Consider the following 27,957-nt stretch of genomic DNA (forward strand, 5'->3'; position numbering starts at 1 on the left):
TTTGAAATGGCTAAAACAGCAGGGACTTTCCTTCCACACCATCTGCTTGTTACCATGAGCTGGAGAATCAGAATCTTTGAAACAATTCAAGTAAAACATAGCTTTCAGAACACCTCTCATCCCAAAGTCTGTTGGGCAGGAGGTGTAACGAAGGGGGAGAGAGAAGGAAAGTGGGATGAGAAACCAGGAAGAAGGTAAAGGATATGTCCTTCTGAGAACGTATCAGCAGCTCTCTTCACTTCGGTCTTTGCCTCTAGTTTTGTTTTGACTGGAGTCTAGCAGAGGGAGTTCTTTACCACTTCGCTTCCCTGTAGGATACTGACATTACACAAGTTGCCCACAAGAGTGAAGGTCAAATCTCCAGGCTTTTAATGCACAGAAGTTATCCTGTGTGGCAAATCAAGTCAGTGGTGGGTTACTCAGTTCGTCTATGTAGATCACAAGCTCAGGAGGCGGAAAGTCTCAAAATGTCATCTGTCCCCCCATCTTCAGGCCTGTGTTGTCCCAGACAGAGTGGCAGCCACACTACTTCTAAAGAATAACATGCTGTCTTCACACTACAAGAGGTTGTTATTCTAGAAAAGGCAACTTTAACCTAAAATCAATGTTGAGTCTGGCTTTCCAACAAAAGCACTCTTTCCTTAGAATATCTGACACTGTATGGGGTGTTCAAAAGTCCCAAGTCTATCAGCTCTGTGAACAAGTATGAATTTAATACCTATATGATGTATGGTTTAAAACATTCAGAGAACTAATTACGTATATTTTCTTTATTTTTATTTAAACAATCCTTGGAAGAAAGACTTTAGTTAGAGGCAAGGAGCCTCTGAACATTGGTGAGGGGCTAAGATATTCATCACGGAGGTCCATGAGAAGACTGACTGACTGGATAATGTTACTCCTGATTCCCATATGGATCATATGTCCCAGCATGGATGTGAGTGCCAGGAATCTCTAGGTAGAAAATGCTGCACGCTTGGAACTAGTCACAAATTCCATACAGAGCAGCCATTTGCCTGGTTATCCTTATTGTCAGGACAGCTTCATTCATCATCTAAATAATTCAACTTATAGCTGAGCCATTTTCTCTCTCTCCTTTCAAAGGGGGATAGGTGATCACAAAAGGTGATCACAGTCCCCTGAACACATTAAGATCAGGCAGCTGGTGCTCTGGCAATGGCTTTCCAGTCCTGCTGCCCACGTGAATCCCCTGGAGTGCATCCTTACCCCCCATAACGGCTAACTATGGCTCACTATCTGAAGTGGAACCCAAGAATCTGCAACTTGATAGAAGCATTCAAGTGATTCTGGTGTACTTAGTCCTCATCTGCACTTTCCCCACGGTCTGATCTAAATCATCCCCCAAAATGTTTGTGACCTCCATGTTACCTGCAATCCTTCAGGTCATAATCTCTTTGTCTGGAATTCCACTGATAGAGATTGAATAGTCTTTTATTTTTTTACTTTTTAAAAGATTTTATTGATTTATTTGAGACAGAGAGAGAGAGAAAGAACACAGAGGGAGAGTGAGAGGGAGAAGCAGAGAGCCCAATGCAGGGCTCAATCCCAGGACCCTGAGACCATGACCTGAGCCAAAGGCAGATGCTTAACCAACTGAGCCACTCAGGTGGTCCTGAATAGTCCTTTAAAGTGCAAATATACATATGTAATATGTGCATTATATTGTGAAATATATATGCTACATACACATATATGTTATATACATATATATGTATTTTTATATTTATATGTATTGGTTATAAATTTTATACATTATAAATGTATAAAAATGTACATGTTACAAATGTTATATCGTTTATGCATATGGATGTTACGCCTGTATGTTATAAATGATTCATAAGTACTATGATTCTACTTGCACTCATGAGGGGAGAATACAAATGAAGTGACTTCTACAAGGCTAATATTCCTAACATTTTCTTCCATCTTTCACTTCCTCTTCCCCAGAAAAGGAGCCATGCCATCTCTGGTTAGTGAGGTTAGAAAAAGCAGCTGAGCCTATCCACTTCCTCTCCTCTTTCTGAGAAGGCCTTCCTACAGAGATGAAGCATTTGGCCCATCTGCTGAGGCATGAGCATATCAGAGCAGGTTCCACCATATTAAGGAATAGCTTTGGTTTCCCAGCCAAACCAGTGCCTGGATGGTAAATACACCTGACTCAGGGCTAACATGTAGAAATCCACTTGATAAAGCCCTAAAGCCATATCCTCCCAACAGCTTTCTTAGTAATAATAGTGATATTTTGATTTCTCAGTTGGTTACACATATGGGCTGAACATGGGAATACTCCATCTTGGATCCCTCATACCTCCACAATGCCCCAAAACACAGATGTCAGACTTGGCAGAAGAGTGGCTATTTCTAAGCTCCAAAAAACTGTGTGGAGAATAAGGTTTGCAGGGAGTGGAGATGGAGGAAAGATTAGAAGTTCCAAGAGGTGAGACGAAAGTATGAACTCACCAAAGGGAAAAATGTGTGTTACAACTTTCTCATGACCGTGCTCTGTTGCAGATTTTTTATAGCATTAAGTTCTCTTCAACAAATTAAACAATTCTAGCCTTTTAACCTTTTAAAGTTCACCAAAGCTTTGATGCAAAAGCATCTCATGCCCAGGTGACCCAGGTGCCATCCAGGGTGAGGGGCACGTTGGTGCCCAGCCAGCCAGCAATCCTGAGAGGATTTCACTGAGCTGTACTTTTGACTGGAGACTGTCTCTTATTCATGAGTTGCTCTTTTTTTAAGTGATGGATCTTTCTTCCTGTATTTCTTTTAATTAATAACCCTGTGGAATATTTTTCATTAAAAACAAATTTTACCTTTCTTATGAAATATCAAACATGAATAAAATGAGCAACTTTTTATTGCAGGGAATATTATAAAAAGGAAAGATATTAGCTCACCTTTTCTTTAACAGATCTGGCTAGTGGAATGAGCTTGTTCAAGCAGTATTCCTCTTTCTTCACATACCAGTGGCCTTTATTACGTTCTCTCACAAGCAGATGAATGGATGCAAATAGTATTGTTTTTTTTTAAATAAGTCCTTCAGAGATGTCCTACTGTTAAAGGCAGGTGAAATTAAAAATTTTATGAAAGAAAATGTGGTTCACTTCTAAAAGTGCAACGCAAATTAGCTTCAGGTTCTAAATAAAAGAATGACCTCAGCTCATGGTTTGCTTGCTTTAGCTACTGGATTAATACTAGACACAGATAGGAAAGCTTTTTCTCATTTTTCCCAATGCTTTCCCTGAGTGTCATCCATTAAGGGAAACATATTTACGTAGTAACTGTTTCTATAGCCACAGGGGCTTGGCTGGGAGGAGTAGATCAATGGAGAGCAGAATGCTCAGACAGTCAAACTCGATAGAGATAATTCAGCATAAGTTTAGAACCTACACTTAAAATGCAAGTTTTTAGATCAAATTATATTGGCTAATGCTAATCTTAGCACACACAACACAACAGCATGGATGTTGCTCATTAACCCAGGTTACAGAAATGCAACCCATGAGCAAAACATGCCAAGAGCTGGACTTGACATTCACAACTCCTGCCTGTTCTCTGAATATGTATCATCAGCCTAATCATTTCATCCAATGTTAGAGACCACAGTGGGGAGTTTACCCCTAATAGAAGTTATGCTAAATGTGTGGAGTTCAGAAAGAGGTAGAGATAGATATTGTTTTGTGTTAACAGAAGAACGCAGGCATTTCCTGTGGGAAAACTCACCATTATTCAGGGCAAGTGTAGAAATGTTTATTTCTGCAATTCTCAGCATATTTTACTGCCGTGTATGGAATTCCTTGCCATTACATATTACATTTTGTTTACAAGGGGGGATTCTATCTTCTACAGTGATTAGACTGAGGTGCTTTGTTAATATTTCTCTTACTTTCTTATCACCAGTGACTGACAGACAGCTGATACTGAGACTACAGCCTGACCTTCTCTTGCCATTAGAATTTTGGGAGAGAATCTTGGGCACAACTCTGGCACTGCCATTTCTGAAATGTGTCCTTATCACTATCTTCATCTCCACCATCATGGGCACCATCACTGCTAACATTCACTAAAACCTCATGTGGGATAGTGTGTATGCACTTAATACAACAAGTCTGTGAGGTGGGTACTCAATCCTAAACCCCTTGAGGACAGGGAAATATCCGATTTATTCATGCCTGGATATTCTACATTTAGAAAAGTGCCGGGCACTTAAGAAGCACTATGTGGATATTTAATGGCTACTGTTAATTTCATTTTATAGATGTATGACAGAGGCATCGTGATAAACTCATGTGCACAAGATCATACACTTGAACCCAAAGCTGGCTTTCTAGTCCTTACAAAGAGAGATGTTAGAACATCCCCTGGGAAAGAGCATAGATGCCCCTTGCCTATGAGCGTAGATAGGATCACTTTTATTTTTGAATTGGGTAGAAACTATGGCCCACTTCTGCCTACAGTTGCTTAAGAGTAAAGGAGCCAGGTGTTTGGGACATGCTTTCCCCCTTTTCCTTCACCAACGACTAAAGATTTATTCTAAATTGCATGTCTAATTCTAAAGAAGGAATAATTGAAGTGCCTCCCGGAGAATCCCAAATATTGCCATCTCCCTTTACTATTTTTGGACAAGTTTTAACCAGTTGAGATGTATTTGCTCACAGTAATCCAATGGCAAGTCTAAATTTTTCGTGTTTAATTCTGCAAAGAGTTTTCTAATTTCTCAAAAGTGTAATCTTTGCAAATTCTTATTAAATCTACATTCAAAACTATCCTAATAATTAACCGAATTTTTAAAAAAATAAATCAGATATCTCTTTTCCTGCTACTTCCCCTCACTACATACTCCTCCATGGGCATCAGGCTCTACCACTAGAAAGGGAAGCAGCACACATTGCTTTAAATCAATGAACTCAATCAACAAATGTCGCTGGAGTGCTAGACTGCAAACGGCAGTTGGACGTGTGGGATAATGGACATTTCTCTATCTTTAATAGCCTAACAGCCAGTGCACGAAGACAGGGCATCTATTGAATGCATATAACCCTGCAAAGCAACACACAGTAAATATTGAAGAAAATGCTACAGTGGTGAGTGGTATAGAAGTACCAAGAAAGGAGAGATCCCATGGAGCTGGAGGACAGGAGGAGAATGGAGAAAGTGGGGACAGAGCTGATCCTCGAGGAAGGAGCCAAACTCACAGGATAAGGTGATTAGTTTCTTTTACAAAATAGCAATTCAAGTTCCATTATGTTATTTTCCCAAGTTGTCTTCCATTTGTCTAAATTTTGATGATTTCACTATCCCATGTCTTAAAGATATGATCTCAAATTTTTAGTTTAGAGAACAGAAGTCTTTCTATATCTCAACAAAGGAATACCTCTGGCCTTGCTCTCCATTTAAAATAACCACTTTTGTTGCTGTATGAATGGCTATAGTTTGTCTTTATCATACCTAGGTCACTCACATTAGTTTGATTTTATTTTGGTGAGGTATTAAATGCATCTCTGATCTTCTTTAATCAAAATTAATCAGCTGCATCTTTGACAGACTGGAACACACCTGACTATTGAATCCTGCCACTCACTGAAATCTAAAGTGGCAGTTTTCTAAATTGGTCCTATTTTTCTGAAAGGGATTTGGACAAAAGGAAAAAATACCTGGATAATTTCAAGTTCTATGTCATCAATGACAAATTTATTTCTGGGATATGAATATTTGACCATGGAAAATACTGAGGCGCCTGTGTTTCCAGAAAGAGATTGATACATTTGTTTTAGAAAATTTACTCAAAAACTGGAAATTTAGGTGTCTTATATGCTGTTTGGTATACTAAAGCCAGCTTACCCTCAAGCATCAGATACATTTTCATATAATTATATTTGTTGCAAGTCTTTTCTGCTGACAGACTTTTCTTGATGGTTCTTTGAATTTTTTTTTTAAAGATTTTATTTATTTATTCGACAGAGATAGAGCCAGCGAGAGAGGGAACACAAGCAGGGGGAGTGGGAGAGGAAGAAGCAGGCTCATAGCAGAGGAGCCTGATGTGGGGCTCGATCCCGTAACGCCAGGATCACGCCCTGAGCTGAAGGCAGACGCTTAACCGCTGTGCCACCCAGGCGCCCCTTGAATTTTTTAAGTTCTCTCTCTCTCAGCACTGTTTGAGTTTCATTAATGCTGTCAACCTTCATAGAAATGCTGGTTCACGATTAAAAACACCCTTCTAAAAGGAATGGGCCAAGTAGAATGGCCCAGGAACCCCAAAACAGAGATTCTTCAGCTTGGCAAAGCAAGCAAATCCAAATCTCTCATAGTTTTCTCACCAGGGCAAACAGCCATATTGCGATCTTCTTTGCAAACACTTGGGAGAAGTCAGCTGCATTAGAATAAAGGCACTGAGGCCCCACCAGTCACTTTCTTTACTCCACACCACCATTCCCACTCCCAGCAGCTTACTGAGAAAGTCTTTCTGGTGTAGGATTACAGTAACAAGCCACTTGGTGACTGTCAGGTGTGGAAATGTTGCTATTAAGTAACAAGCCAGAATCATAAATCCGGAAGGCTGGATCTGACCTTTCGTGTGTGCTTTTTGCTGGCACAGCAGACCGTTTCCCACGTAATCATGTGCTCTACAGTGGCTAAGTGGGTCATTCGACATCCCGGTTTCTGAATTTCCGAACATTAGGAAACACTCTTTTCTCACTCAAGAGGGGGTTATGTATCTTCCTGTCACAGGAAACTAACTTTCAAAGGTCCTGTGTTACATGTTACCTGTTTAACATGCTGGGATTATGATGCCATTCACAACCACATTTAAAGTCGTTGCTAAAGCACCTGTAAAAGAGGGAAGCAAATTCCTGGACGGGGTCCAGTGCCTGGCATTACTCCTGTGTGCTGCTGTTAGGGGGACCTAGCTGCTTCCGACATGCAAAAGGAGCAGTTACTGTCTTTCCTCTGCAGTTTGCCTTCCAGACTGCGAGTTTCCTAAGGGAAGGAGCCTCTGCTGAACTTCTGCAGATATCATCACTCTCTAAAGGATCAAAATGTGGACACAGGGCAAATCCCAGTGAAATCAAATGCCAGCTTCTGCAAGTGTTGGGTAAATCAAGTATAACCTGATTCAGAAAGAAGAGGCAGAAAATGAATGACTTCCTCTGGGAGAAATTACTGTAGCCTCACTGGGTCATCTGAGTGTCTCTGATTATTTGGTAGGATGACTTGATTTGATTCCTTTGGAGAAGATCACTTGATTGGAATGTCAAAATCTATGAAATGCACCTCTCAGATGGGAAAAAAATGGACGTTCCAGGAATACAGATACTATTTTGGTCATAATAGTTAACTATTAAGAATTCAATCTAACCACAGAGCAGATCTCTATTTTTTTCATTTGCAAAATGTATATAATGCTCTAAAATGCTTTCTAGTCTACATATATTGGTATGTTTTAATACAATATTTATTTTACTTTTTTGGCAATAGTCTGAATTCACTGAATTCACTATAAACATCTTGAAACCCCTCCTCGAAATCTGTTGTAAACTGTTACAAAAGCTACTTCTCAGAATCAGCATGGAGACTTTTTGAATACATGTCTATTGAGCTCAGTATTTTCTCAGGTTCCTCAGAGGAGAGAAAAAGCTGAGTCAGTGAATTAAGCTCAAAAAGTGAAGGCAAGACATCTGTACAAGGACAAGCTATGTAATCTAATTCAGATTCTTGGGGCCTGGGGAGGGAGGAAGCCCCCAAAAGAGGTCTGCCTAAAAATATACTGAAATACAGATCCATGAACAGATCCAAACTTAACTATATATATAACTATAGTTTTATATATAATATATATATAATATACAGCTGTTATTATATATTATATATTTTATATTACATATATACTATATATTCGACCACAGAGGTGATCCATTGACTTCTTTTTCCATAACAGAGAAGGAAAAAGATATGTAAGAAATTAGTATAGGGAAAATTGCATGTATTCGAAATTCAAATCAATACCAAAAGGAATCAGGGAAGCAGCTATTACATACACTTCAGTCTTAATATTAACAGAAAGCCTTGCTTTGTTCATTCAAAAGGTGGGGTTTTCTTTAAATGAAGATGGTGTGAGGTAGGACTGTACTTCCAGAGGCCCCTCATCAAACATTAATGGTTGAGAATTAAGAAGGGGTAGACACATGGAAATGAACAGTCTGGTATCCAGCTAGGATGACCCTAAAAAGGCACTGTCGTAAGGCAGGATTCAGCCGTAAAATAAAAACAAATGTTTCCAGTGGACAGCTGGCTACTTTGAGGATTCCCAAGAAAAGTGATTTATGAAATTTCTAACTTCTTACGTTAGTTAAATACTCTGCTGACTATATTAAAGTTTTATTCATTTCCCTCATTTACTACTAGAATACATATTTTCTTGCAATAAAAATAAACTCTAGTTTTGAAAAGAGGAGCTATCGAACAGACAGTATAATCTACTGTCAAGTACGTTGGTAAATGGTTGAATCCTGCCCCCACTGTGAAACTTGAGAAACTCGTCCTTACATAGCTCTTTGGAGGCACCACAGTGAGTGAGGGATCTGTGAACCTACGTCCTGGTAACTGAATGTGGAAAAGGTTTTATTCTGGAAGCAGATCTGGAAGCCCATCAAGAGAGCCCTAAATAGAAGCAGATTAAGGAATCGAAAGACTGCATAATTGAGTCTCTGCTTCCTCTACATGCACATGATAAGTTTCCGGAATTGCTGAAAGCCTGCCTCTTTGAACCACCACTGGTGGAACGAGAGCCAGCTTGGAGCAGAGACACGGAGGCTGGCCCCTCAGAGCAGCGATGGGCCGTGTGGCCGCGAGCAAGGCACCTCACGGCTCTCAGCTCCTTTCGCTACAGTGTCCATGTGAAGCTCAAACGAGACAGTCTGCAGTGTGGAAACCGCAAGGCGCGAGCTCCATCAGTCTGGAGGGGACCTTCTGCAAGCTGCCGCACCGAAGCAGAGCTTCTGCCAGCGGCCCGGCGTGCATGGTGACCTTGCGTGCTCAGTGACCTTGCAATCCCGCCCACCAGCTGACAGGAGGAAAACTGTGTCGGCCCCCTGCTCAGATTCCAGGCTGGATGCAGACTCTTCAGAGGGCACTGAGAAAAAAAGTTTGTTCTTCAAAGTCCTTTTGAACGAGAGGAAGGTGCTGTTCTGAGGACCACAGCCCCTGGCCTCAGGTGATCTTAATTCACGCAATGGTGTCAAGATGGCTGTACCGCGAACGTGCTGGAGAGACCGCTGCCTTGTGCGGAATCTGCGGGCATAAATGGCTCCAAACTGCAGCTGGACGCTCACTCTAACTGTGATTTAACACTGATTAGTAACAGTCCTTTTCATCATCCTATTTCGTAAGGCTCTTTGCCAAAACTGTCAAGGGAACCATTTGTTTTTCTCGATGACAGTGATCATTCCAGTCAGTGAGGATAGAAACTGTGCTGGCTGGTATGTCTGCTTCCCTTTGCAGTCATTCACCCAGTCATTCATTCAGTGACACAGCAGACACTGGTCTGGTCATTGGCAGTAAAGAGATCACAGAAAATACCTACTTGAAGGAGCTCATTGTTGAGTTGAGAAAACAAAAATGTATAGAGGAAACCAGAGTACCACAATCCGTGCTATGAGAGACGCAGAGTCCATGGAAACTTCAGAGTCTCATAGAGACCATATTAGCTTTTGTTCCAAGTGTGGGCAGTGTTTGAGTGACATCTTTTTAATGGGATGACAAAAGTTGAAGGTTTGTGGAATGAATGTACCCCCATATTTTGTTTCAGCTGCTATGTCAGGGTGGGAGAAAGGGGGAAGAAAAGAAAGTAATGAGGTTGGAACTGCCCTTGTAATAATCCTAGACTCCTTCTTCAAAGACGCCAGGACGGACCCCTGAAAGACAGGTAGTCTGCAGCACGTGACCACCAAGAAGTACTCAAAGCCCGTTCGGTATCCAATTCCAGTCTGTTTTCCATCCATAAAAGGTAACTTGTTACAGAGATGCTTCACTGCTTACAGAAAAAAAAAGACATTCTGTGCCAATGGATTCACCAGGATAAGAATGCTTTCTGGAAAGAAAAACAGTTACGGAGCTCTGAGCCTGTGCTAAGGCAAGAGTGAGCCTAACCCACTCTTTCTTACTACTGTGACATTAAAATACAGGATTGGTGCTATACCCACCCATAGCATGCCAGCTGACTTGTGTTACTCTCTACTTCAGAACAGTGCCATTTGTGGAAAAGGACGCTAGCTTTATGGGGTGAAAGGGTAAGTACCTCTATGTCCTGTTTTTCCAGCTTACAATGTGTGTTCATCATTCTTGGGGGAAATTTTTCCACATTTAAATGGGAATCCTTTCTTCAATTGCTGGAGGATCCCAAGAATGTTTTCCTAACATTGAGCACTGTCAAAATGTTACAAAAATCAGCACTGAATGCTGATGCCACTATGTATCCCCAGTAACGCAGATCTAGTTTAGCTGCAAGTTTTGATTTTAGACGACTTCTCAAAGTTATTCCTTCACATTTAATTTTTAAAAAATGGGGTTGTTGTGTCCTCCTCTCAAATTCATATGTTTAAGCTCTAACCTCCAGTGTGGCTGTGTCTGGAGATGGGGCCTCTAATTAAACAGTTATGTTTAAATGAAGTCGTAAGGTTGGGTCTCTGCTCTATCAGGATTAATGTTCTTATAAGAAGAGATGTGAGAGAGCTCCTTTCTTTCCTCACATGCATGCACAGAGGAAAGGCCACATGAGCGCACAGCAAGAACAAAGCCATCTGCAACCCAAGGACAGAACTCTCACCAGACGCCCACCCTGCTGGCACTTTGGTCTTGGATTTCTGGCCCCCAGACTGCCAGACAACCCCTTTCTGTTTAACCACCCAGTCCGTGTTACTTGGTTATGGCGCTCGGAGCAGATTAATACAAGGGATGCTTTAATATCATTAACAGGTCCTTGATTAGCTTGTGTCTGAACTAAGGGGTATAAAGATGTTTGGTAAAAAGGAGTATAAACTAGGAACAAGCTGCGTCTCTGGGGCAAAGTTTCTTTGAGACCACGACTAAGGGCAAGTGTCATTTTGGCATCACTTTTGATCAATGTCCAAGGGGATCCACTCCATCACAGTAGTAGACATACTAGAAACATTTTCTCTGGAGCCTTTTGGCTTAGAAATGTTCACGACACCAGCAACAAATTCAGCAGAGCCATGGGATGCAAAGACACATAGTTCTCTGGCCGTGACCATTCAATCTGGAACCACGAGAGGGGTTCATGCTCATTAATATAATAGATATGGCCTTTAAGAGGGAGGCCCAGTTTATTACCCAGTTTGCAGTCTGTACTGACATTGTTCAATCTTAACTACTTTTTTTCTTTTCAAATTTCAGTTAGCAATCTCTTCATTTGAGTTTTTGAAATTGACCACATGGCAATCTTTGTTCTCATTCCTAACAGAGTTGTTCTCCGTACCAGCTCATTCCCTCCCTGTTTCCTGCTGTCGGGTCTCATATTTTCCTAATTCTATATGGAAATACTTGTTTTTCTTTTTTTTATAATATTTTTTATTATATTATGTTAGTCACCATACAGTACATCCCTGGTTTTTGATGTAAAGTTCGATGATTCATTAGTTGCGTATAACACCCAGTGCACCATGCAATATGTGCCCTCCTTACTACCCATCACCAATCTATCCCATTCCCCCACCCCCCTCCCCTCTGAAGCCCTCAGTTTGTTTCTCAGAGTCCATAGTCTCTCATGCTTCATTCCNTGTTCTTTCTGATAGCTGAGTACTATTCCATTGTATATATGGACCACAACTTCTACTTGTTTTTCTTTCATTTCTTTCTTCCAATCTTCTTCTCCCTCATCCCCTTTTCTAATCAACTAACAGGTTTTTTTTTAAGATTTTATTTATTTATTTGACAGGGAGAGAGACAGTGAGAATGGGAACACAAGCAGGGGGAGTGAGAAGGGGAGAAGCAGGCTTCTCACTGAGCAGTGAGCCTGACGCGGGGCTCGATCCCAGGACTCTTAATGACTGAGCCACCCAGGCGCCCCTCAACTAACAGTTTTAGCACTAATAAATGTCACTTTGGTCAGTAAACTCATCAATATTTTTTCATAACTTGTAATGTGAAAGTACTAGACTCTTAAGAAAAAAACTCAAAATACAAAGATGGAAAAAAATGGGAGTTTTATTTAATGTGGGATGTTTTCTTTTTGTACATGTTTAATACTAACTGGTGCAGCAGCCAGTATGTTCTTAAAAGTACCGACAAGATAGCAGTGAGTATATCAGAACCACAGTATTATCAGCAAGGCGGTATTTCACCATATTCAGTAACACCTCTCGAATAATACTGATATGTAAGTTACATGTGTTTACTAAAAATGAGACCCTTCACAATGCAAGCGACATACCTGCGGTGGCCACACAGTACACATTGGCTCATACAGAGATTGAGAGTCCTGTTCATAACTCTGAACACTGCCTATGGCTTGGTCTGGGGGGCTCTACTGTTGGTTTTATCCCAAATCATGGTGTGAAAAACACTAAAATCAGTCTCTGAATCACACGCAAGCTCATGCCATCTACATTCCTTTTTCCCTGTTAAAAATGAACACAATTGAGTGTTGCATTTTACTCACAATCTTCTACACAGGGCTTATAAATGAGGTTAACTGGTAAAAATACCAGCAGCACGGAATTCAAAGGACTTGGATTCCCATTCTCAGTTCTGATGCTAATTTGCTAAGCAAACTTGAGCAAATCATTTAATTCTCTGGGTCCTGGTTTTCTTCCTTCCTCTAGAACATTATTCTGTTTAAAATGACATCCTGGGGCACCTGGGTGGCTCAGTCGGTTAAGTGTCTGCCTTTGGCTCAGGTCATGATCCCAGGGTCCTGGCATTGGGCTCCCAGCTCAGCGAAGGGTCTGCTTCTCCCTCCACCTCTCCCCACTGCTTGTGCTCTCTGTCTCTCTCAAAAGAATAAATAAAATATTTACAAAAAATAAAATCCTAATGCCAATGTCATCATCACCTCCTAAAATCTCTCCTTGAGTCCTCTCTGGGAGAGTTGGATGCATCTCCCCCAACCCCCTCCCCACCGTGTACCCTGAATATAACCCTCGCATAGCACTTACCAGACTCTGTTAGGATCTATTTGACTCTCTTGCTAGACTGCAGGCCCCTAGAGAGCAGGCACTGGGTCTTTTATCTCTATGACCCCCTAGGTATGTAGTAGGGCCGCGATGGATATATACTGATATACACTGAGCCCGCCAATACTTTCTGGGCCACACTTTGTCAAAGGGTCTTGTCAGAAGAGGTACCAAAAATAGAAATAAAACTCCTTACTCATCTTATCTAAATAGTCCATCTGGAGGAAAATATGTTCATGCTAGCTTGAAAGTGGAAGAAATATTTAGAAATAACTCAAAACCCCAACCACACTTAATGTAGCTATAAGTAAATGTTTAGCACAGACCACACTGTTTGAATAAACAGTGCGGGCACAGTGAGTCACCCTCACCCGTTCGCCTGGCGGGAACCCTCCTGAAACCCATGTTCCCAGACGCCAGCCAAGGGCCTGCTTCATAAGCAGGTCTTTCAAAGCACAGCGGTCAGACCGGCTATGTTAACTTTTTTTACACAGATGGTAAACTTCACTGCATAACAGCTCGGCAGAATGAGCAGAAGTGCACTAATTACTTTAAAAGTCTGATCGAAATCCTCTAAAATTTAGATATCACCTGTGCTGGGTGTGTGCGTGCCTTTTCGGACCTGCACCTGAGGCTTGGTCCTCAGCTTGAGAAACATCATTTTGTCATTCCAGGAAATTGTATTTTCCATTAACTAAATAAATACATAAAGTCAGCAAGTGAGTCATCCTTCCTCTGTTGCTCTCCTATACCTTTTCTGAATGTGTTTTAACTTACTCTAAACTATGGAACTGTGTTCTTATTATTGAAAAAATACGCCAACCTGTCCTTTTGTTCAGTCGAGTTCAGTTTCTGACTGTTGTACAGGGGATATTAATCTCCAGCAGTCTAGTAAAGCCTGAAGAACAGGCCTCAATTCAGAAAAGTTGCTTTAAATGCACAAAATAAAATACATAGTCCTGCAAATGAAAAACATTATACTGAAAGCCAGTTAGCAAAATATTAAAAAAAATAATTCACAAAATAGTAGGGTGCCTGAGTGGCTCAGTCAGTTAAGCGTCTGCCTTCAGCTCATGTCATGATCTCTGGGTCCTGGGATCGAGCCCCATACTGGGCTCCCTGCTCAGTGGGGAGTCTGCTTCTCCCTCTCCCTCCACCTCTCTCCATGCTCATGCTCTTATGTACTCTCTCTCTCTGTCAAATGAATTTGTAAAAATTAAAAAAAAATAATTCACAAAATAGTAATCTATGTACTTTTTTTTATTAACACAATAACCTCACCTTAGGAGCAGGTCTATAATAACCACCATAATTATTAAAGTGATGAGCCTACATTTCAACAAACACAGTATTATATGAGAATATGTATGAATGCTTTTTTTAAATAATTTAATCTAATGGTGAATTTGTAATTATTTACCTTGGTTTTCTTTTTATGTTCTGATTTCTTTTGGTACTTCTAATACTGTAGTTAGTTACCAACCTTCTTAATTGAAGGAAAAGCTACATGTCACTTAGAAATTAAAGAAAATAAAGATGTAATAATTTTTCTTATCCAAATTTACAGGCCTCAAGTAAAAATTTCAGGCTTCTATTACCATAAGATCAAGAGTTCATGAACTCATTCCATTTAGCTCATAAACATTTATACCAAGAGCAAGCCAACTTGCTTTGTTTGACCATGTTTTAAAAAAAAGAAAAAAAAAGCAAATTAGTTACCAAACTAATGTGATTTTGCATAAAAATTCATACTTCTGTCTTCTCTGGGGAAAAAATGAAATGCAGCCCAAGCAACACTGGGCTGGCGTTCCACCAAGGCCGTGTGCAACCAGACTGAGCAGCAGCTGCCCCTTTCACAGATGGTGTGAACTCTAGTCTTCAATGGTGAGCCTGGCCTCACTCGTGGGCATCACTGATCTGGCTTCTGCAGCCACTTCTGCTGTGTGGCATTTTCCGTTTCATGATAACCTCTCAGTGGCCAGTGGTAGATTTGCTGTCTAATGCAAGGAGAGAGAATTCTGTGTGCATACTTGTGTCCTCCCTAGCTAACTTCCAGTCTTCTCCTTTCAGCAATGAACACACTAGGGCCCATGGGAGCCACCTGTTTATATAAAGTTTTACTAAAACACAACTATGCTTAATTATTTACATACTATCTTTGGCTGCTGCGATGAACTGAACTGTATTCCCCCAAAATTTATATCTTGAAGCCTTAATCTTCCAATATGATGATATTTGAAGAGAGGATTTGGGAGGTAATTAGGTTTAGATGAGGTCATGAGAGTGGGGTCCTTATGATGGGATTAGTTCCCTAATAAGAAGAGGTAGCACAGAGGTAACTCTCCTCCCTCTCTCCCTCCCCCACCCTGCCTCTCTTCCTCTCTCTGTCCCTCCCTCCTTCCCTTTCTCTCTCCCTCACTCACAGTATGTGGGGACACAGTGAGAAGACAGAGGTCTGCAAGCCAGGAAGAAAAGAGCTCTCACTGGGGTACCAAGTTGGGCCCAGCACCTTGATCTTGAACTGCTCAGCCTCTAGAACTGTGTGGAATAACTTCCTATTGTTAAGTCTACAGTATTTTGTGATGGCACCCTGAGCTAAGACAGCTGCTTTCACACAACGGCAAACTTGAGAAGTTGAGACAGAAGTTCTGTGGCCCTCAAATCTTTAAACATCTACTGAATGGTCCTTGACAGAGAAAGCTTGCCAACCCCTGCTCTAGTTATTGGATGAAATTATAGTTCTAGTTCCAGAATTTTTATAGAGAGGAACTTAAGGATGGTTAGTGGGAACTATGTTGGCATACAAATCTCTTATTCTTTTGTAATGAAGATGGGGGGGGGTTGCTGAAGCGATGCCACATCCCCCACTATTGCGACCACCAAGAATCCCACACTATGCAAAGCTCTCCACCCAGCCACCACGTGCGCCCATATGGCCAGAGCTGTAATCTGTGATGGCTGAAAATGTGGGTTCCAGATCCACTCCCCCAATTTACTAGAAAAACACCCTTAATCTGTGGTTCTGATAGCTATGAGATATCAAGAACATACTAAGGACATAGTTTCGATTATACAACTCACCATAAATATCCAATTCACAAAAAATACTCAATGCAGGAATGCTTGCAGTAATAGCCAAGAGAACAAAATACCCTTTTATTAAAGTTCCATGGGGAACGAAGGGAAAGTGACTGGGCACATGAGAAACTACAAATTGTTGAGTGTGTCTGTGGAACGTTGTGGAAAAAAAAAATATCAAGTACTGGGAGGGCAAAGCAACATGATAGCATCTAATGATCTGCGTTTGAGAGTCAGACAGAGAAGGATCCAAATCCAGACCCTGAGCTGTAACTTCTCTGGCAGCAGCTGTCCCACTCTCGGAACCTCAGCCTCCTCCTCGACGAAATGGAAATGAGGTGCCTCATCTGTGGGTTACTGAAATTTCGTAAGATCAGTTATTATATATAAAACGTGCTGAAGTGCATGGCTATGAAATAGGCTCTCGAAATAGTAGTTATTCTCATGAGTCATTGGAGGATATTTTCTCAGTGTGCGTGTGCGTGTGTGTTTTACGAGAATACTTTTTCTTTTCCTGAGAACGAAGTGATACTGACTGACAGTACACCTCTCCCCAAGTTTTGCCAAGTTATTGAGACCATCCATCAATTGAAGAAGGGCTGGAATTATTAAAAAATAAAAACGTGACACATATTGTAACACGGAACAGGTTATAAGGGGAAGAAGCCATTGGATGTAACTTGTGCTCCAGCACCTGCAGAGGCGGGTAGGACGTCCCTGGGTCCTACTAAAAAAAAAAAAAAAAAAACACACAGGGGCCCCAGGCTGGCGCAGTCGGTTGAATGTCTGACTCTTGGTTTCGGCTCAGCTCATGATCTCAGGGTTGTGGGATCGAGCCCTGCGTCAGGCTCCACGCTCAGCAGAGTCTGCTGGCGAGTGTCTCTCCCCTTCCCTCTGCCCCCCGCCCACTCTCTTTCTCTCTCTAAACAAATAAAATCTTTAAAACACACACACACGGGGTTTTCTGTCTCTAGCTTCTCTTCCTATCAGAGGGATTGCGCTCAGCATTCATAACGGTGTGTGTGTTTGTGTGTGTTTGTGTGTGGTGTGCACATGTTCAGATATGTGAAAGAGAAAATAAAGAGGCGAGAGGGCTTTGTGCTGAACTCATTCTGAAGAGCCAAAATTTATTTTCTACTGGTGAGTTGTCATAATTATCCCTCTTTGAGACCTTGCACTGAAAATATATCAGTTGGTTATTTGATATTAATCCCTCTGGGCCTGAGTTTCCTCATGTGTTTTGAAGGGAAAATAACTGTCCTTTTTCCCACAGGAATATTATAAACATCAGATGAGATACTGTGTAAACAACATGCTTCGAGGAAGACAGTGACAAATAAGACCTGTCCCGACGACCGTAACGATGATGGATAGGGGTTTCGGTCATCGTGTGGTATATGGGAAGACTCTAAAGCCGGCAAAATTTATATTGGAGAAGACTTAATAAGATATAAGAGTTTCAAATATCTAACGGGCTGCCTTGTATAAGAGGAATTTGTCACTGGGGAAGGTAGAGTACAGACCAAAGGAGACATATTTCTGCTTAAACGAGACTCCGCACTCCCTAACGAATAAGCAAGAAAGTTCCACAGTTAGCTCATACCAGCAGCCCTGTTTCATGTCCACCACTGCCTTACCTTTCAGTTACTTGTACAAATATGTGTTTCACTTATTCGTGTTTCATAGAATATTCACGCTCGGCTGTAAGCTGCTTGAGCTTAGGGACTCTATTTAGTTTCTGTGCTCGCAACCACTCATTACATATTGTCTAGCAGGTCGTGGACGCTCAATACCCATTTATTACAACAAACGTGGAAACTGAAAAGGCTATCCAAATACAGATGCAACGTCGTGACACAGCTAGTGCGAATATGACTCCAGCAGACCTATCCTCTCCTAGAACCCCCCGTAGGAAACTCTAAGGATCTGCTTATGTTCATGTCCATGTTGCTACAGCAGAGATGCCATTTGTCTCCCGGCTTGATTTTTCTCCTCCATGTTAACTAAAGGGAAGGTTCCATTTAAGGGGGCAGTGGGAGGGAGGGCTCATTATTTCAAATACTTCACCATAGACAGGCAATCATTTTAGATGAAATTCCTTAAGTGCAGTTGTCCAAATGTGTATTTCATTCTTGGCAATAAAAGAGCCCTAGCCTATGTCCAATGACCTATAAATCATAGCTAGGAGATTTCTTTATGCAAATTAAATTTGTGTCACACTCATCAATAAAAAAGAAAATAGCCATGAATATTATATCTGCAGCAGCAGTGCAAAGTAAGAGCTGCTATACCTATTGGTAGGATATGTCAGTGTGGCTAATTATTTTTTTAAGATAGTGTGCTTTGGAAGAATTCACAGGGAATAAGTTTTAAGAACTGATCATTAAATGAGAAAGGGTGTTTAAATAGAGTCAGGAATATAAAATAAGCAACCAGCTTGATTAACCTTACCAACCTAAAAAAACTCCACATAATAAAGTAAGAGACACTCATGTTATTTTTATGGCAGTTATTATAAACCCCACGAACTAATTAGGTTATAGTACACTTGTTTGTTTCTCTTCAACTCTGTTTTTCATTTTACACTTAAATTATAAAGATTCAAGTCTCTAACCACGCACTCAGGAGTCCCCTCCCCCTTAAAAAGTAAACAAAATATAAAGAAAGGGAAAGGAAATTATGTCACTTGACATCGATGAGAAATATGTATGAGTGCAAAATGAAATCCCTCTTGCACTTCTCGGCTAATAGAGCACAACAGATCAACCCTATCAATCCTAATAAGGAGAAGTGGATCCACACAACATACCCGTTTCCTCAGATTGCAAGTAAGAGTGAGGTTCCTTGAGAATGAGTTTGCAAAAGCTGTATAAAAGTCCAGGACTTTGAGCAAGGCTTCTCGCTTGATGATGTGGAGGTCACAGTATGTCAGTGCTCGGACATTGGCACATGCGTGAGCAAGGGTGGTTTCCTTCCAGAAGATGTCTCCAAATACATCACCTTTCCCTGGAAAATAGTACAAGATATGTTTCAACTATCTACACTAGTTCTTATCCTAATCACTATTTTTATTCAGTTTCATATATGGTATTGATCTAGCATAATTTAGAGCCTGAGTAGATAACCCCTTCCAAATACACATACCTATGCATAACACTTTCATATAATATGTAAAGTAATATCACTCCGAATTTAGTTCTTGATGGAAATCTGGAGTGGAATGAATAAATGAAATCCAACAGAGAAGCCAAAAATCTCATTGTAACAAATAGTTTCATTATCTTCTGCCATCATAACTTTTCCTATTCTGACTAGAAGGAGCAAAGGTGACTTTTTAGTTTCATTCTTTCTTCTGCTCCTTCTGTAGAGATGACAGTAGATTGCAATATATAAGGATCTCCTGTTACAGCCTTTATAAATTTGGAACTGATTCGACATATATTAAACGTACATTATTCACCAACTAAGTCTTGTGCTCCAGGCAGACTAATACTGGCCATGACTTATTCCCCAAGGATACCTTTCCCTGTCCCCTGAGCCAAACTCTATTCAGGGCCTCAGGGCCCCGTGGGGGGGGGGCTCCCCATCACCACAACGCAGCTTAAGTTGTTGAGTAGGGAACACGTGGAGACTCAGGTTTGTTATGCTATCAACGGTTCCATAAAGCGTGCTAGACTGTAGTAAAATGTGGATATCTTTTTACAATTCTGCAAATCACCCAGAAGTCAACTCTTCACTTTGGAGCACCATCCACTTTGACCTGAACTCCACAGTTCACCCCAAGTCAAGAGTACTTAGTTGCCCAAACGAGGTGGGGATAAGGAACACCCAGAGATAAAGTGCCGAGAGGACTTTCTGCAGAGGCAGTTGCATGAGAGCCCCTGGCTTCTGAAGTGTCCTCAACGGCATCCTTCGTTCCTCTGCAGGAAAGGGAAAGTGTGGGAGTGGAAAAAACAAGGAATACATCCAAGCAGGAAAGATCTTCTGAAAGGAGCTGTTCCAAAGGCTTCTGCCTTCGACACTCTTACCACGGAGGTGAGTAAATACCTGCTCTCATCATGAAGACTGAAGTCAGAACTAACAAGAAAACAGGAAGAAGAAAGGCATCATATAACACTTCAAGCGAGCTAGACTATCAGAGAGAAAAGACAACAGTAACCAGAGAAATGAGAGAGAGAGAGGCAGAGAGACTGAGGTTGAGTGAACGACATTACACATTCTTGCCCACACAGGAAGTTTGGAAATCCTTAGAGAAACATGAGACACTCTGGGATGGAAAGAGAAAACATGCATATTATTGAGAAAGTAGCTGAAACTACTATGTAATCATATGATCAGCATAAAATAACCATAATGGATATATAATTTATCTTGAGCAATCTTATTTGTTTCTGGACACTTCAAAATTTTCTTTTACTTAGTGACACTGACCAACAACTCAAATAACTGTCGGATAGCCATGTATTCGTCCAAGGAAGGTTAATTAGAGACCTCCACTTACATACATGAATTTCAGAAATCTGTAAGTGGCACTCTCTAAATTTCAAACAAGTAATTTCAATTTTAAGTATTTGTTCTAACTGCATTATCGGAAGTACCAAATTTAATGATAAAAATATTCATTGAATGAGCACTAAGTAATGTATAGAAATATGGAATCATTATATTAGACACTTGAAACTAATATAACACTATATGTTAATTATATTTCAATTAAAATAAACTACTAAATACTTGTAACAATTATATTATAAAATATGTATATAGATCTTACAGAATAGATAAATATTCATTGATTGATGAATGCATCATAAATAGATAAAAGATACTCCACATAAAAATGAATTTCCCCTTGCCAATACAGATTATTTTTAATTATGGAGGCATTCAAATGTCCGTTATGTATTTTATTTTACCTAACTGCTGAAATTAAAATTCTTACCATATTTCTATCCAAAAATTTAAATTTAAATTACTTATCATTTTAGTATCATGCATAAATAAAAAGCCTGTGATGTGAAAAGAATAGCATTAAACTAGAATATAAACTCATGACAGCAGGGAATTTTCTCTGGTTCATCCACTCTGGTCAACCCCGATGCCTAGAACAGTTCAAGAGCTCATGAGGTGCCTGGGTGGGTGGTGCAGTCAGTTAAGTATCCCACTCTTAGTTTTGGCTCAGGCTGTGATCTCGGGGTCATGAGATCGAGCCTCTGCGATGGCCCCCATGCTCAGCGGGGAGCCTACTTGAGATCTTCTCTCTCCCTCTCCCCCTACCCACCACATATTCTCTCTCTCTCTCTCTCTCCCTCTCTCTCTCAAATAAATAATAAATCTTAAGAGTTCAACAAATATTTATTGAAAAAAATATGCGAAGGAAAAAAGAGGAGAAGAAGAGAAAGACACAGAAGAACAAATTGGGAAATGTGAGATCCAAGTTAGACGTGCAGCTGCACCTGTTATGGTGTGGCTTAGATCAAGTGATTAACTCCCTGAATCAACATCGGTACCTCTGACCCTGAAGAGAACAAGATGAACAAAAACTAATGCTTAAGGTTTCTGTGCATCTATAATCCTATCGTAAGTCAACAAAAAGTCATCAAATTATATTTGCAGGGTAATATTGTTTCTATGTCACATTTAAAAGGAAAAGACTTTAAAAACTAGGGCCCCAACTCCAAATCCCATTAAAAGACTAAAAAGTACCAAAAAAGTTAGCTGATTCAACCAAAGTAAAGCTTCTCCCCTTAAAAAGGTTTAGAGAACAATAGCAAAATTGATAAATGTGGATAATTCTGCTCCCAGCATCAGAACTCACATTACATAATGAGCAACACTAGTCGTTTTATGACATAGAATCTCCATCAGGATACACAATGTATCGACTGGATATTAATCTAATCAATCATTAAAGTGTGTTTGCTTTATCCGGTTGTCTATATCATCTTATAGTCACTCAATTAATTAATTTTCCAGCCACGGTAGAGCTGGCTAATGTTCTTCTTCAAGGAATATTATGTACATTCACACCGAGGTTGTGGAGACACGGGATTATGCGCGGAATATCCAATAACTGCACAGTTTCAGGGTTGGGAACTTGGGTTCATCTTCGTGGCTACAGAATATTTGATGCTAGTTTTTAGGTCAGCTCTCACCGGGTGCAAGTAGTCTCAGCTATCAATGTTTCAGAGCTTGAGAAAACTAACCTTCCCCCAAAGCCCTAAAATTAGTAGAAAAGCTCACACTCAACATGAAAGTTGTTGTTTGGCCTATTTATATTTTCTCAGTTCTTTGCACCAAGTCTTATGAAGTATTTCACTTCTAAACCAGAGGAAAGAGGATTGGAAAACAGCAGCAAATGTTTCAGATTCATAGACTAGTAAACTGGAAAATGTAAAGACAAAACAGAAATGACAAGTTACAACATAATTAAAGGACTGATACGGACCATGGTATGTTTAGGGATTATGATCCCCTGAGGTGCGGGTTTTATAGCCAAAGCTTTTTAAAATTTGAAACACATTATTTGGTGAGTTAATGAAATGGATTAAACAAATGCATAAAAATTATCTCAGTTATTCATCGGTGAGTATAGCTATCTAATAGAGCCAATGAATCCCTAAAAATACAGTGTTCGGAACTTAGGTCGTTTCCTGTGGGGCACAGTGATGATCTAGCCGATGATTCTTCTACAGAATGGACCTAATCCACGTATTCACTTTTATTTATTTGTCAGCCCTTCACTATGACTGACTATTGCAGTAGGCTCATAAACTTTATTATGAATACATATACATAAAAATATTCATTTATAAATGAACAACACTATGGAGTTTTAGAATTATATGATTTTTAATGGACTTTGACTATTCCCAACAGCGGGTGTCATAGGTAATGTTATAAAGGGAAAGAACAGAAAGAACAAGGTGATGAGTGCCAAAATTAAGAAATTATATAGGTGTATAGAATAGAATCTTTTAAAACATTTAGAATTGATATCAGCCTGCCCATCTTCAGTGATGTCCAAAGTCGTTCTGTTCAAAAATTATAATGGATACAAACTGGAAGACACTTTTAGAGAAGCAAATAATTCTTCCCTACTAAAAAAAGAAAAATCACTGATTTAGCTTATAAATTTTTATTTAAACAAAGAATGAGCCAAATAGCTTACTAAGTAGATGTAAAAATAGAGTCTCCTGATATCAGTAAGGGATGAGGGTAGGGAAGGAGAGTGGGAACGGGACACTGATACATCCGAGGCATACGACAGTAGGGAAAATGCAGATGAAGCTTTCCGTAAGTGGAGGTAGTGACCTCAGGAAAGAGAAGAGCAGTAAAACAGCAGGACAAGCAGCCCCACCCTGTCGAGAGAACGTCAGCACTTAAGGGAAGGGTGGAGGATTCAGCGTAAAAACTGAGACAAGTCACAAGGTCAGAAGGACTGAAGGAATGGAGAAATAAAGTTCGCCTCTTCAGGGAAGAAACTGCAAAGATTTGTGGCCATTCTTGCAATCCCAAAGCATCCTTAAAAGTTTCGTTTCCACTTTTCCTACCAATGGGGTGGTTCTCTTCCAGGACCCAGAGGAAGGACCTGTGAGCAGAAATGAAGATCCCCGTCTTGTGTTCTGAAGGCTCCTGAGATCACGCTGAGCCAGTTCTCCCGAGTCCAAACCACCTGCCTGGTGGTAAATTAGTCACTGGCACCGTATTTTTAGATCCTTAATGGCTGATTAACCATCTTCTACTCAGGTAATACCTGGTGAAGGGTTTTTGTAATATGCACTGGTATGGCACTTAACAGTGTTGTTGGAAAAATCTTTTTTTTAATAAAAGGTAACACATTGGGAACATTAATATAGGCCCTATATTTTCGGTCAAGATGAAACCAAATAATTGTATTAGTTCAAAATTCTATGACCCAATACTGCAGAGCCTCGGCTCCTTCATCTGTAAGATGACCACAGTAAGTGCTCTCTTCACAGAGTAAATTAAACGATTTGACGTAATAATGCATATAAAATAATGAGTACTCAATAACTACTGGTACTTAAATCAGACTCTCAATGGGGCTGAAGTACATTTTTTAAATATAGTTTTGATAAGAAATATTAAAATCAAAACGTATGCATGGATTTTAAATTTTACTTAAGCATGGGGAGAGGGGCTCATTTACTAACTACAAAAATGGTTTTTTCTTTCTTTGAACCCCTTTGAACTCTTAAATGTTTATTTTCTAACAAAATTAATTCTGACTTGCAGAACTATTTATTCCAGTTGATGGGGGAAGTCATGCTGCTTTCAGGAATCAAAATGAGGTCCCCTTCCATAGCTATAATTTCAAGTTTTCCTACCGTGGCCAATGACCATGGTACAAATTAGAGTCCTTCTTGATACTGGGAGTTCCTGATGAAGAACAAGGAGTGTTTTACTGAAGAGTGTTTAGTGACTTGAGATATTTAACATTTGGCCTGCCATATTCTCCTTGCTCAGAGCGCCTATTTAATAGTAGGAAAATGTTTTCTCAATCCATAATAGATCCATACTGAAGCTCAATATCTTAGGGAAATGCATTTTACTATAAGCACTTGGAGGACGGAGAAATAGAGGGTAGTCAGTATTCGAAGATAAAACATAAAGAAAATGGCAACAGGCCATAGTTCTCCTGGGTACCCTGAACAAACACAATGATGAAAACAGCTTGATGGCAGAATAAAGTGCGAGCTAACCTGGATAACTGAAACTCACTGAGAACCTATTTAAGGGGGTCCTACCACAGATGACAGAAGGACAAAAGTGAGCAACATGTTTCCAGTGCTTACAGTGCAGCCGGAGAGTGAAACAAGTAAAAGATAGAAATAGAAAGGGCTAAGAACGCTGTGTAGGCATGCGGTGGGAGCCCAGATTAGAGGCACCTGATCCAGACCAGGCAATAAGGGAAAGAACAAAAGAACATGAGGAAGCAAGGGATAGGACAACTAAAAAGAGGAGAAAAATGTGTTCTAAACAAGGAAGCTTGCCAGTAGGAGAGAACTTGGTGGTATCAGGAATCTTCCAGCAATGCAGCCTGCTGTGAAAGCACAGTAGGGTGAGGGAATGGCACCAGTCAGGCAGGAAAGGAAATGAGACCAAAATGGCCTCATCGGCCATGCTAGAAGCTACATTTTATCCCCAAGTTGCTAAAAAGTCAATCTTAATGAGAAGACTAACATATAAATTAAATTTTAGAAAGATTATTTTGGCGGCCACATAACAGAGAATTGGAGGTTGAAGCAGATGATGGACTGCGAGCTAACAGGTCTTTCAGATGGCAGCCACAGCCCGGGACCAGAATTTTATGAGCAGTTGTCATGGGAAGGGATATTAAGCATAGGATAAAGAAATAACAAGGTGAGAGAATAAACATGACTTAGTTTTGAAGGAGGATGGGGAGAGAATTTGAAGTTGAGTCTAAACTACTGGATTGTAAAGATTTATATTTTATCCAAAAATCTACAAACTGAAGAACTCAGAAGTATGTCATTTGAACCATGTACAAATGATGTCATAATCACTACTTCAAAAATTTAAAATAAGACAAGCATGCAATTTTTTAAAAGCAAATAACTAGCTTGACCTTTATGGAACTGTCTGAATTAACTGTGTTCATCACCATAATATGAACAGCAAACCTACCTGGTTCATAGTTCAACATCTCAGTTTAACACAGAAATGTGGATGCAAAAGAAAATAATTGTCTGGGGCTTGGGAAAAGCCCTTTTAAGGATTTAAAGTGTGAAACACTTGACTTCTAATAGCAAGTATACAGGAAGAAATCTTAACTTGTAGCATAGAAGTCACATTTTCACAGATTCTCAAAATACCAAAATATTATTCATTCACATCTCAGGTTTTTTCTTTTTGGAATAAAAATAAGCAGAATTTGAATTTTGAACACTAATTTATAAGTTTTCTTTGATAATGCAAAAATGTTTGTAAATAACCGGTTCCAATTAAAATGAAATCCTAACTCAGGTACTAGAAATTATTTTTTAAGAATATTGTTACTTAACTCTGTCTGTCCCTGTCTCACTTATGCTCCCTTCCCCAGCCCCACAACAATATCTAACCCTTCCATCCAAACTCTATGTAAATGAGCCTAGTTCTCTTGGGAATTCGAATTTACAATTAAAAGACTTAGCCAGAGATTGCTGTAGATTAATAACTCCAACTCTATGATTCTAATAATCAGTAGACACAGAAAGGACAAAATGGGAATGCAGCAGAACAAACATCTTAGGGGCCAGGTCTATGGTTCACGGGGAAATGTCACTTTTATAGCCCTTAACGGTACAAGATCCCTCGTGGAGACATTCAAAGTAACCTGGCTATTTTAGCCACACCAAGAAATCTGTTCACATTAAGTAATTATAGGGTAGGAACTTAAACGCAAGAAGATATAAAAGAATATCAAATATTACGTATGCATCATGAACTTAATTTGGAATTCTTTGTATTTCATAAAAAGTAGGAAAGTCGAAAAGAAAAAGGTGGAGGTGTAGGAACTCAAAGAGCTTCAACTTGGAAAAAGACGTGAACTGCAATTATGTTCACCTGCCCTATTTAGAAAAACATCTTGCAGCCATCCTTCAGTGTTAAAAACAGAAGGTATTTGTTGATGACATTTTTTTAATCTTTCCATTAATTAGTTATGGTTCAGAACTTATTCATTAAACACTTAGCATTTTTGACACACTAAAGAATTATGTACCTACCCAGAGACTGTTTAGAGGCAAAGTTCCAAAAGAATGACACTGCAGCTGTTCTTTGGGTTCAGCAATTTTAATTAATTTTAAAATGACCTACCTCCCTTCTCTACCTTTCAACTAGGAAATGAATCCGTGTAAAAGAGAGCAAGGCCCGCTTATTTCTCCTATCAGACCAACTGAGATAAATTCTCATTTTTCTCAGGTATGCTCAGATGTGAGAGATGTTCTTTCTTTCCGACTCTTACAAGGCAAAAAATCATTAGATATGATGAAAAGGGACACATTTCAATGCTATAAGCCACAATTCACATTGAAGATATACAGTGATGGATATCTTTGCACCAAATAACACAGCAGCATCCACGGAACAACACAAACTACAGGAGATGCACGGAGACACAGAGAAAACACAGTAGTAGTAAGACACGTGAACACCCATGTATCGTGTTTTCTCACGAGTTGAAGATTTGTGGCAACACTGCATCGAGCAAATCTATCAGCATCATTTTTCCAACAGCATTTACTCGCTCTGGATCTCTGTATCACACTTCGGTGACTCTCACGCTACTTCAAACTTTTCATTATATGTTATAGTGACTTGTGATAGGTGATTATGATCCACTGAAAGCAAAGATGATTAGCAATTTTTTAGCAATAAAATATTTTTTTAATGAAGGTATATACTTTTTTCTTAGACATAACGCTATTGCACACTTAATGAACTATAGTGTAAACATAACTTTCATATGCACCGGGAAATCAGAAAATTCATTTGACTCGCTTTGTTGCGACACTTGCTTTTTCTGTAGTGGTCTGAAACCAAAACTGTAATACCTCCCAAAGTTTATGCGGGCAGAAGACCCAATCAACGTACGCAATAAGGCAGAAAACCTGAAGATATATATCAAACTGCACACCCTGAT

General features: G+C 39.9%; 1 protein-coding gene across 1 annotated transcript in view; it reads right to left on the minus strand.

Annotated features, from left to right (window-relative positions):
- The window catches only part of KCNH5 (potassium voltage-gated channel subfamily H member 5), a 277,609-nt gene that overhangs the window by 32,385 nt on the left and 217,267 nt on the right, over nucleotides 1-27,957 (minus strand). Inside the window, exon 10 of the mRNA XM_002914166.3 lies at nucleotides 19,099-19,295. Coding sequence (XP_002914212.1) covers nucleotides 19,099-19,295 — 197 coding nt within the window. The remainder of the gene's footprint in view (nucleotides 1-19,098; nucleotides 19,296-27,957) is intronic.

The sequence above is a fragment of the Ailuropoda melanoleuca genome, chromosome 14 (assembly GCF_002007445.2).
Source record: "Ailuropoda melanoleuca isolate Jingjing chromosome 14, ASM200744v2, whole genome shotgun sequence".
In the NCBI taxonomy this organism is placed as follows: Eukaryota; Metazoa; Chordata; class Mammalia; order Carnivora; family Ursidae; genus Ailuropoda; species Ailuropoda melanoleuca.